The sequence below is a fragment of the Lampetra fluviatilis genome, chromosome 10 (genome assembly GCF_964198595.1).
Source record: "Lampetra fluviatilis chromosome 10, kcLamFluv1.1, whole genome shotgun sequence".
NCBI classification, from domain to species: Eukaryota; Metazoa; Chordata; class Hyperoartia; order Petromyzontiformes; family Petromyzontidae; genus Lampetra; species Lampetra fluviatilis.
This window is the reverse complement of record NC_136284.1, coordinates 1,296,419-1,308,352: the sequence shown is the minus strand read 5'-3', so window position 1 is coordinate 1,308,352 and position 11,934 is coordinate 1,296,419. Positions and strand designations below refer to the sequence as shown.

The following is an 11,934-nucleotide window of genomic DNA, read 5'->3' as shown; positions in this document are numbered from 1 at the left end:
GTCGTCGCTTCTTCTCGACCGTGGGCACCTCGGCCATGTTTGTCCTCCTTTGGCCGCCACTCCATCATCAATCTCGACCCGTCGGCTGTCGTCCCCTTCCAGCAACGTGTCCTGCCCAAGCGCACTTACTTGTCATAATTTAACATAAAAAAAATGCAGCCCTTTTTCGATGAAGTTATTGAATGATTTCCTGTAATTATGTTCCATTGGTTATTATATAAACAATTCCATCTGAAAAATATCGAGATTGTACATTTTCTGCAATCCAATTTTTCAGAAACAATCTTCCATTGTCAGTGTAAATAACTTTGGCAGGTGGGCATCCCCTTACCTGACTTCCCCTCATGACGGGTTTATTCCCACTAAATGTGGAGCGTTGGGCAACGGTCAAAACCACACACCAATCAAGGTTGGCTCAACGTTGCATGTTTACTGGCTTGTTACTTTCTTCACATTCTTGGTGTCCCCGTTGCAACCTCATAAATAATGAAGCCAGCTATGGGTTCGGCTAAAGCGCGGCCTGGGTGGTACTTCTGATAAAGACTTTGAGTCAAAGATTTGGTTCTGACAAACATCTGCCAGGCCTGCACACCCCCACCCACATGAGCCTGCACAGCTCCTGGCACAGCCCCGCCTCATCAACACCACCCTCAGACACTCAAGAAGTTATTTAAAAATTTCGTAATGAATTAAAGAGCAATGAATAACCCAGGGGGAATAGGCTCGCAGCATGCGAGCTCGCAAGCGTTGCGGCAGCGCTTGGCGGCTCTGACGAGCGGCGCTGTTTGTTTTGAGTCCTCGGCCCGGCCCTGTGAGGACGGTGTGGCCGTGAGTCGCGTGTGGTGCTGTAACTTCACGCTGTGGGAAAACCCAGCCAAGCACGCCCATATTTGAGGCTTTCTTTAATTGAGCCTCACATAATGGTAAAGCGACTAAGCCCCCATGCCATCCACTTCACAGCTCCGTGCCCATTATATTTTGAATGCGGTGCAAAACTCCGAGGATCGCTTTTTAATGTGTGAGATTCATACAGTCATTTGCCTCTTTTATTTGGTGCCAGAAATTCATTTGTGGAGGTGTTTTTGAAACCCGATGTGCACCCTGGTATCAAATTACATCGCAGCAATGCCTTTCAACCTCATTAATGCCAGGCTTCACACCTGTGGGGCCCAGTCAAGATAACACTTCAAACGAGCAATTCATTTTTTTCATGTTTTGCTTTTACATTAAACGTTCTCTTTTTAAGAGTTAAGGGGGTGCGCTTTGCAGACGCCTTGGCCTCTGAGATACGAGACTGCGCCGTCCGTGTAGCGCTGCCGAATGGCAAATGCGAAATGCGAAGTCACGCTCACCCGAGGGCCTTTATAAATTGTAAAAAAAGGAAGACGGCCGACCATTGTGAATAAGCATTGCGGCATTAACGATGGGCGTTTATAAGCGAGCATTCTTCATGCGTTTGACGAGAGTGACACGTGTCTTGGCTTTGTCGCCGCAGGAAGTCGCGTGGAAGAGACCACCTGTCGATGGTCTTGTGCCCGTGTTTGTGCAAGTGTGTCGTCGCCTATCCAAAATATTGTTGCAGGGATGCCACCCACGCTTCGCAAAGTCTCCGCAGAATGTGTGCAAGTTGGTTCTGCAGTTTACCCATTAGACCGCACTGTCTTTATAGAATTCCAAAAGATTGAATGCAGTGTGTTAAAAATTGTAACCGTGTTTCTTAAGTAAAATACATATATATTTTGTACACGTGATGTATTCAGCGGGGAGGAAGCTGCACGCTTTTGACAAGGAATTCAATGCCTTCACTTAGCCAACAGCGTGGGAGCAATGAGGCATGCTGGGGAGGATTCCAGATTTCCACAAGCGTCCAATCTCAGTGGGATGCTTCCGAGTGGAGGTAGACTGGAGGGCAGCAGCAGCCGCCCAATAACTTCAGGTCTCCACTCAGGAGGCTCATGCGGCATATGGGGGGGGGGGGGGGTTGGAGGAGGAGGTGGGTGGTGGCCGAGTGACCACCGAAGGGAAACATCACGCGGGCGGCACGCCTGCTGAGACTCGCGAGCCGAGGAGCTGCTGCAAGAGTGAGAGGGAGATGCTCTAAGCACCGTGAGTGGCCAGGGCTATAAGCAGAGTACAACCGTACGCGTGTGTGGTTATTCGTGATTTGTTTTTGCTGTATGAGTTTGAAGTCAAGACTTTGTTTCAATGTTGTCTTCAGGGATACTTTTTTCATCTCCAGGTACTATAGTTCACAACCGATCCTATGAAAAGGCAACGTCTCCGTGGATTGAAGTCAGTCAGCTTCATTTAACCAGCAGATGAAACGAACCCATTGAGACTCGACGGGATGACCTGGGTTACGTGTGTGCTGACCGTCTTCGCTGTGCACATCACATATATGCGCGCGTGTGTGTTCGCGCATTGCATTGCAATGTGTAAGGAGTAACCTCTGGAAGCAAGTTCTGAGTGAGTCTGCGACCGCCCGTATGTCCCCGCAGGACGTTCCTCCGAGGAGGTCGGGGGGGTGTGGACTCCGCCACGGTCATGATGAGCGCGTGCTGCTGTGCAGGGAGGTCCCTTCATCAGGAGTGGTGCGCCAAGGTGGGTCACATTTCCAATTTCTCGGCGCGCGCGTAACAACGCAGCCCCTTGGCCGCTGCTCGTGGAAAATAAATACGCGGACGGATGGGTTGATGGGATGGGGAGGACGAATGGGGAGGGAAGTGTGTTTGGTAACTCTGGAACCGATTGCGTAGCTAGTGACTTTTACAATGTGGATTGAGATCACACGCTGAATAAACGTACTTGTACGTAATCCTTGGCTGTGTACACACGCGACAATCCGTCGCAATTCGCACACTCGTGGGCTTTCACATGCACAGCATTAGCACAGCGGAGTGTCAATGCATGTCCTCGTTGGCCCCCGTCCAGTCACCAGGGGCCCCCTATGACCCCGTACCAAGGTCATGCCAATGCCGGGCAAAGTACCTGTTCGGGCCTAGGACTAACGAGATTGACTTTTTTATTTCCACCTATTGATCCCGGCGGAACGTTTGGCGAATGGGATGGGATTCTGTCGACGATGAGGGCCGGTGGATTCAGTGAGCGAGAGAAGCGTTCGCGGTGGGGGGGGGGGGTACAATGAAGAACCCTAAGAGGCCACGGTGCTCGCAGGAGCAAGCACGGACTTGCATTTGCGGCCACGTTTCCCTGCTCGTCTTTCTCACCGCAAGCTCACCGCTGCCAGTAAAGAATGCGATCGGCGCACCAAAGCTCGCTCTCCTCCGCAGGCACAAGAACTGCATATATCTCACTTCGCGTGAGTGTTACATGAAGATTATTAGCAGATTGTTTTCATACACGTTGGGGTATGGCTGCTGCTGCTGCTGTACCAAAAAAAATCTGGCTCGCTCTGTATGAATCAACATATTCGCTTGCCGAGTGATTCCCTGCATCGCTGTGGTCTCTGTCTTAGCCATGAGTGATCATATGGCGGTTCGTGGATTAATGAAAACAAAGCCACAGCTCAATCACCGTGTGACTCCAAAACCACAAGTTGACAGTGATCTCGTGTGAGGCTCAATTACATTGAGTGATGTATATTCACTAAAGGTCACCAAAGGCCATCGTCTCTAGCTCTGGGATACTCACGAGAGCGTGTGCGACGGAGCGCGGTGTTGCCCACGCTGCTCCACACTTACCAAGGTTAGAACTTCTCTCTCGCGTGCAGCGGATTTGAGTAACACAGCTTGGAGGGCTACAGATGGGTCCTTTTGGTCTGTCACGTGTTTTAAAAACTGTAGAGCGCTGGTCTTGGTTTGCCAGGAATTACACTGCTGATGGAATCGTTTAATTAAACAAAAATATCAGATCTCTGTAACTTTCAAGGTGGAACTTGGAACGATACCATGTGTTATTATGAAACATTATTGGAACCTACGTGGGTACATATTCGACATGAGTCCTTGTAAATGCTCCGAACAGTTCGTGTTGATGCCGAATGAAGGAGCCTTGCGTGCTTGAACATGAGTCCAAATGAAAACCGCATCAGTGCCCCCCAGTAGCTATCACAGCAGTGTGCCCATATAATAATAATGCATTGATAATAACACTGTGATTAATTCTTTATTTAGGCATCCCTCATGGGGTCTCAAATAAAGTGTCGCTTTCATTGTGTCACCAGTTGCTGATTGGGCCATTGCATTGAAACTATCTTCATCATAACACTTTCAGATTTGCTTCACCAGTCATAAACTGCAGTTTAATCCACACACAGATAAATTACATTATAAATACGAAATTGGAACAATTACAGCTCTATCTTTGTTTATTTTGTGACCCTGTTGAGGCGGAGCAGCGGCGCAGCATTTAGCCGTGCCGTGAACTGGGACGACCTGCAATTGATTTCCGGCCAAAGGCAGAGAAACATCTCAAGCGGTCCTAACCTACCCCCTCCCCCGTCCCGACTTCACCAATCCACACTGACCAATGTAGTGAAGTATGTCCAAACAATCCCCAATCATCATCAAGCATGTTTAGGCTGTGGCGTTATCAGCCGGTGGAAGCCACTGAGATAAGGAGCACAGTGACTTGGGGCGAGTCAGTTACAATGTACGACAGGCCTGGCGATTCCCCTGTGGGTGTCACGACCAGCATGGCAGGCGTATGGAGCATTCCCATACACAGACCTGGCCTCAACTCTCCAGCTATCTCCCATGCGATAACGACTCTCTGTATGAATCCACTGTGCCATACATAAGCAGTATAATTGAAGACATATTTACAGGTATTTGTCAATCCACAGCTGGATATAGGACTCCCGATGCCTTGTGGGTTATAAGGGGGGGGGGGGGGGGGTTCTGACCATACTTCACCACAGTGGTTAGGTATGGCCCAGAACCAGGTCAGGTATGACTCGCCACTGATATAAGCTGTGGCTGGGAATCGAACTCAGATTGATGGGTTCATAGTGTGGTGCGCTAATCACTGTTCCACCACTCTCCATCACAAAGAGATATTAGTGCTGGTCAAAAGGCTGTGTACATGTAGAACAGGACGAACACGGTTATTCCTAAACCTCATAATGGGATTGTTTTGCAATCCCACATTAATGCAGGGGTTTCGCAACACGCTTTAGCATCGGACAGGATGATTCATTTATACGGGTGTTGGAAATTGAACTGATGAGTCTGAGATTGTACCTACACTTAAAATGCCTTTATAAAAACATTCATCTTTGTCAGGCGCACACGGGTATAATCTCTATGTACACAGCTTATTATTATTTCCATAACAGGAAGCCGATTTTATGCAAACATAGATTGTTTAAAACTTGCAGATCAGTCTGTGCCAGTTTCTGTATTCCAGAAGCGGCGTGGAGAGTGGGCGCTGATGAATGTCCGCAGCCTGAATGTGTATTTATACAATTGTCCAAGCCCATGGCACATATGGTTAAACTCTCTGAATATAGAGTGGAGTGTGCATGCCGAACATCAATGTGTATTTTCTCAGCTTCTCTGTATTTGCTGTACTCTATCTGCCGTGTGCACGGTTCTAAAAATGGTATTTTGCAATGTGAAAGGGAGGTTTGTACATTTCCATCTGGTGGGATGTTTGTTTAAATTACTGCTCTTGGATGTGCGCTTGCGATGTCATCGATGATATTTTTAGTAAAATCGGTTTGGGCGCGTCGGGTGGCTTTGTTATGCGCTCGCGGCTCCTCCACGCCCATTTATTTCCCTTTCTGGCTCCAAACTAAAAATATACAACCGCTTTTGGCCAACTTTCCCGATATCCTTAGCACGGCACGTCAACAATGGATCGGGAATGTGTGGAACGGCGCGCGGGCACACGGAGCAGAGGACCCGGCCGCCCCCAGGCAACTCTCGCTTGTGCCGCAAGAGCCCCGTGTATCTGGGCCCCTCTCTCCTGGCCCTGTCCGCCGCTGTCCCTCACCCCGCTGTAGGTCCCACTGCCACCCGCGCGGGACTCGCGTAGATGCTTACACCTCGTGAAATGCGGCAGTAAAACCCCACGATGGTATTTCACACAGGTTATTTTGATATGCTGCTCCTTATGCACTGCAAATATAATGAAGCAGTGATGCGTTGGTTAGCACCTCTGCTCCCCGAACCTGAATACCTGAGTTCGATTCCTCTATCACTAACCCACTTGACAAGATGTTTACTCCCTCGCCTGGTATGTAGGAGGTCGTGGGTTCGATGCCTGTATATTTGGAGTTTGCATGTTCTCCCCGTGATCGCGTTCATTTTTCTCTGGGTCCTCCGGTTTTTGCCTCCACATTTAGAAACGTGCGTTAAGAGGATTTGACTGCTGTACATTTTCACATGATGAGTCACTTCGTTCATTTGTGGCCATGTCGCTTATGAAAAAGAACAATATAGCTCAATGGGCATTACCTGGTAAATTAAAAATATAATGTTTAGTTTTAATCCACGCTCCTGGTAAATTAAAAATATAAAGTTTAGTTTTAATCCACGCTGACTGGCGTGGTAAAGTATGGTCAAACATCCCAATGACTGGCACAGCATGGGAAGGTCTAATGCAGCAGTGGATTTGCAATGCTGTAAATTATTAATATTATTTTATACGTAGTTTTATCAGTCACATTTTGTGTGCATGGCAGGCATTCTCCAAGGCTGTGAAGCATGTAACTCTATGATTGGCAAAGCTAATGGAGCCAGTCTGGCACTGATTGTGTAACGGTAGGTTTTTGCTTGATTTGCTTTATCAGTAATAATGTTTGATGTGCAGCTGCCATAATCAGATAATGGCCAGCGTCTGGATGAACACAAAAAAAAACAATGTTGCTAATCTGCAGGCAGAAGTCATTATAGCCGAGTACCAAGCTGGCCTGGTCTGCGTCACTGGCACATCAAGAGCAGCATGTGTCAGGGCCCAGTCTCGATGCTCAAGCAGTCTGCCTTGCACACGGAATCTCACCTGCATTGCGATCGCATTCACAGCTCGCCGACATGATCATCACTATTGAGATTGTTTTGAGAGGCAAAGTGGCAGTGCATGCTCTATAGGTGTAATCCATTCTGAGATTCCCATTGAGCACTCGCGAACCTGGTACCTGGTCAATTTCACATGTTTATATTGGACGCTTTGTTACGCTGTCACACCTTGGCGAAATGCGGTCTTCGGATGTGATTCGGTGCACGGGACACGCCATTCTCGCGGTCGTAAATACGGTATTCAGATTGCAGAAGTGTTGTTGAGACTCTCACGGACACCTGTCCACTTGGTGCGACGTGACCAGGCCTCGGAAAAGAATGTTACACACAGTTCTTTACCAAGGAAATTGCAACATGGCCCTACTCTCCATAATTATTTTTTCCAGAATCTATTCTTAACAGTTATGGAAATTCAGTTCAGTGTGGCGGTGGGGGGGTTGCCGGATTGCACACGTGTTTTGCGGTGCTGTGTCTGAGCAAAAATCGGCATGGGAAATCAACTTCAGCAGCGGTGGAGATGACTGCGTGCGGGTGTGGGGGAGACCGTTGTTTGAGCCAGGATTTTAAGAGGTTAATTCGTAAGTGTGCAGATCGTTGAGTTGCCTTCCCGCGCCTCTCGTTCGGTTTTTTTTTCTTCTTCCCAAAGCTCTGCAAGAGCCAAGCGCGAGTGACAAGGCCGAGCGCGAAGCGTCACGCGCGACATTCGTTTGCGTCACCGTGATGAAGTGAAAAAAAACGAAACCTGGCCACTTGATCGGGCTCCCGTGAATTCTGACAGCGTCCACGCGTCCGGGACCCGCGCACCTGGACCCGTTGCTCTCCTGCAACGCGCGCGCAGCAGCTACAGTGCATAAGTGCAACCACATTGGGTGAATGCGCGGCGACGGAAAGCTTCATGGAAGCGGGCGGACCCTGCAGTGGTTTAGTGCGGGCGCGTGCACGCACGTGTGTGTGTGTGCGTGTGCGCTGCGACCCAAGTTCGATTCCCGCTCACGGCCAAAACCAGTGACGATTATCTAAACCAGTCCTGGTCCTCCCCTAGGCCGACTCAGCATCAAATGAGTACATTGCTTGATGTGATCTGTAAACATCGCCACTATGGAGACAAAGGCGAGGCTCGGGCGTGGTGCTGGCCACCCATCCCCTCGTGTGCCGTGCCGACCTTCATAGGTGCTTGGTAACAGCACTTGCCCCAAGAGTCTATTGAGGCTATATGGGGGATCCTGGTCTTTGTGCACACGTGTGAGTCTGTGATTGTAAATCTGGAAGGACGGGGAGAAGCCGCTCTCTGCTCGAGCAGAGTGTCGAAAATTGGCACCGAATTACAGGAAGCGAGTGTCTGCTTTGTGTACCGAAATCCTTTTAGGGTGTATAAAGAATTACACGTGGGGTGGGGTTGTTATTTTTTAGAAAATTAGACTTGAAAACCAGACGGTCCCATCTTGAGAGCATTTCACGTTTTGCTGCTCTACTCCGCCTCCGCCTCCACCGCCGCCGCTGCTGCTGCATGAGCTCCGCGCTCGTGCCGTCTGGCCCGTGTGCCGCGCCTGTCGTGGGCGTGAGTGCACCTCGGTTCAGTCGTGCTCGCTGCGCCGTGCTCCTGCCTTGCTGGGAGCCCGCAGCCTTGGGCCCGCTTTGAAAGGAACAATTTGTCAGATTCATTGGGGTGACGTGCAGTGTTGAAACCTGACCTTTTTTTTGTTCAGGCCACAGTATAAAGCTGCCTACATTTCTGTGGAAACAGCAGCCTCTTGCTGTTTCTCCTTAATCTCCCCGCTTGTCTTCGCAATGCATTTTCCTGCTTCATCAACGGTACGAGTTTGGGAGCATTCATTAGGGCATTACCAGTTTTCATTTGGTGGGGATTAATGTTGTGGCGTCTTAGCTGCTCCCAACGCCGCTTGCCTCGGGGGGCAGCACTTAGCCGTCACTCGGGCAGCGTTTGCCGTGCGTGAAATGTGCTAAATAGGGCAGCATCTCTTAGGCCAGGGGTGTTAAGTGCATTACATGATGGAATGTTGACAAGTCTAAAGGCATGTATTGTGTGATGCCGGTGTGTGCGCTAAGCATATTTGATTAATGTTTCTAGATAGGTAATACAGAAAAGGGCACGTTTATAACGTATTTAATGCGACATTATTTCCCTTGTGTGCGGACGTTTCCCACATGATTGGGTGCTTCAGCTTCATGTTAGCTGTAAAATCACACTTCCACCGACTTCTCCTCCGCACGTGCCTGAGCCACAGGGCCGCAAGGATAGTGGGAGCTGAACGTATCTTTACCTCACCCGCAACAGCATCAAGTGACTTATACACTGTGGGGTGATACTGTGGTGGAAGCGGGAATTAATGTCTTAAGATGTCAAATCCAGTCCCTGGTCAGGAATTTAACTCGCCCTCCCCCACCCTGGATGTATGTATGTTGAACTTCTTTCGCACCGTATGTAGCCAACCGTGGTAATGGGATGTGCGGGATTGTGAGGTCAGTATAGCAGCTCATTTACAGGCATACATGTGGATGGAGGGGGCACGTCAAAAAGTATTGAAATGGCGATATCCAAGTATGCACGTGCGTGGAAGCACACAGTTCCAACGACCGGCTTGCACTCCCCACTGCTGAAGGCATAGCGTTTGGGAAATTACAACCAGCAGGAAATGGGAAATGCCATGCTGTGTTAAGATTAATTAGAAATGGAGGGCAGTAATTCTTTCAGACGTTGTTTTTCCCCCAGCTACCTTTTATCCCTCTGAACGCTGGCATCGCTGTTGATGTTATACCTGCGAAGCCCTTTTTCAGCGCCTCTCAAAGCGTTTAAAGGAAGTCCATTATAGCCTCAATTTGACATCATAAGTCCTGCCGCCACCGCTTCCATTGTGGGTGTCGCGAAGACGTCGGGGTGCGTTAGAGGGAGGTGTGTTGACTCTGGCGCGCGGGACGCATTCCTTGTTCTCTCGCTGCCGGTGCGAGATGCACGAGGAGGGGGGGGGGTATTGAACTCTCCCTCTTTCCGGTAACGAGGCGCCCACGAGGCGCCCGCTTGCACGCAGCCTTCCCACTCCGTAAGGCGATATCGCGCAATAGCGTGCCTCGCATAGCGTGTCTCTCGCACACAGCGTGCCTCACATAGCGTGTCTCTCTCACATAGCGTGTCTCTCTCACACAGCGTGCCTCACATAGCGCGTCTCACACAGTGTGTCTCACACAGCGCGTCTCCCACAGCGTGTCGTCTGATAAAGCGCGTCCATCACGGCGCGTCTCACACGGCGTGTCCATCACGAGGCGTCTCACACGCGTGTCTCACATGCGCCGCTGTTACTCTGAGGCAGGAGTCCAAGTGCGGGTAAATAAAAGGGGTGCGGGTGGGCAGCAGAGCGAAGCTGTGTGTGAGCACCCCGCCATTGTCAAGTTTTGTTCGCTCTCAATTAACTGTGTTACTCTTCTAACCCAGTGCAGCCCATTTCACCTGAATTAAGGGCTCATTTGTGGTTGGTGTGGAGTGGACATCCCAGTAATCTACTTTGAAATACAATTGCCCAATAATGTCACATGTTACGTGTAATATTCCCCCCTTTCAGGTAGCGCTGTTGACGAATGTTTTTGTTTATTCGTCTTTACGCTCCATTGCCGACGCAGTGCTGCCAAATAATGTGTTCGCAGTGCCACTGGTTAGACTTGGATTATTGAAGCAGTTTAATGCAAAAAACACCCTTAAACTTCAAAAATGAATTAAAGAATGATCCCTCCAGCGTTCTCTCAGTAACCATGAACCAGTGCGAATTTTGTGAAACGTTGAGAAAAGTTCACCTCAAAGCCACTTTAACACCGACTGCTCTGCATCAAACGGGGAATGTTTGGCAAGGGATGCACAGATTGCATCTGTACAAATAGAGCCTGCTCCGAACGACTCCACTCGGGAGGCACCGGCGGGGGGCTCGCGGACAATCACGCGCAGCGACGTCTCGCCAGGCAGCGCGTGCGTGGCTCTTGCGCCACGGCTCGCCTGCGGAGCCGGGGTACACCTCTGGGGAAAGTAACCTGTGAGTGGTTGCGGCCGGCATGCCGCTGCCTGCATGGCTCATGCCAGAGCACATGGGTGGGACACTGAAGAAAAAAAAAGTTTCATCCCGGAGCGTATAATACCGCGTGGAGTCCCTGCAGGGGCACACTTTCGGCAGAATCCTTCGCTCCGACGCTGAAGATGTTAGCCGTGCTTGTGACGGCCGGGAGTGTGAATCGATCAGCAGCGACTCCGCAGTTGAGCGAGAGGGAGAGATCGTTAGCGCCGTGATGGTGTAATAAGCTAGCAGGGGGCCACAGAGGGGAGGGAACAGAGCTGGGCTGGGCTGGCGTGCAGTGATAGCTGCTTGCAGACGGGCGCGCACGCACACAAAACCTGCACATGGGCTGCACCACCAGCCTCGGCTGCTGCGCCGAGGAGAATCTGCAGGGAGCACCGGGGCATCCGTCGGCCATGAGGACAGAGAAAGAGAGAGGAAGGAAAAAAGCGGCGAAGAAATGTGACGATGACGTGAAGGAGATGAGGAAGGTAAGAGGGAATTTCAGACGATACTTTTATGCTAAGCAACTTTCCACTACTCCCAAGCTACTTGCTGAAATGTCTAAATTATTTCCTGTTTTACGTGCCGCTCTAAAGCTGGGAAGCAATATAATGTACGAATCATGTTGAGAATACAGCACTCGATTTATGAACATTTTATTGTACGTTGATTGCGGTCTACTCCAGATATGTTAGCGTGTGAATATAAAAGCTTATTTGGCTCACATTTCTGGGCGTGCTCCACAAAACGTGCAACAGCCCTCACTGTTTGGGGGTTCGGGGGCAAAGGTCAAGGTCGTACGACCCATAGATATTTTGACAGCTTCTTTCTTGTGCTGTTTGTTGCCATATTATGTTTGTGCAAGCGTTTTCTTTAGATCGCTTTTCACTCAAATT

General features: G+C 49.8%; 1 protein-coding gene across 4 annotated transcripts in view; it reads left to right on the top strand.

Moving 5' to 3' along the window:
* The first annotated feature begins 11,326 nt into the window (after nt 1-11,326).
* Nucleotides 11,327-11,934, top strand: part of LOC144934394 (tensin-3-like) — an 88,633-nt gene continuing 88,025 nt past the window's right edge. For 3 of the 4 annotated variants that reach the window (XM_078860112.1, XM_078860111.1, XM_078860108.1), the window contains exon 1: nt 11,327-11,526. In XM_078860112.1, coding sequence (XP_078716238.1) covers nt 11,380-11,526 — 147 coding nt within the window. In that variant the 5' untranslated portion in view covers nt 11,327-11,379. The remainder of the gene's footprint in view (nt 11,527-11,934) is intronic. The other variant, XM_078860109.1, reaches the window with a different exon arrangement.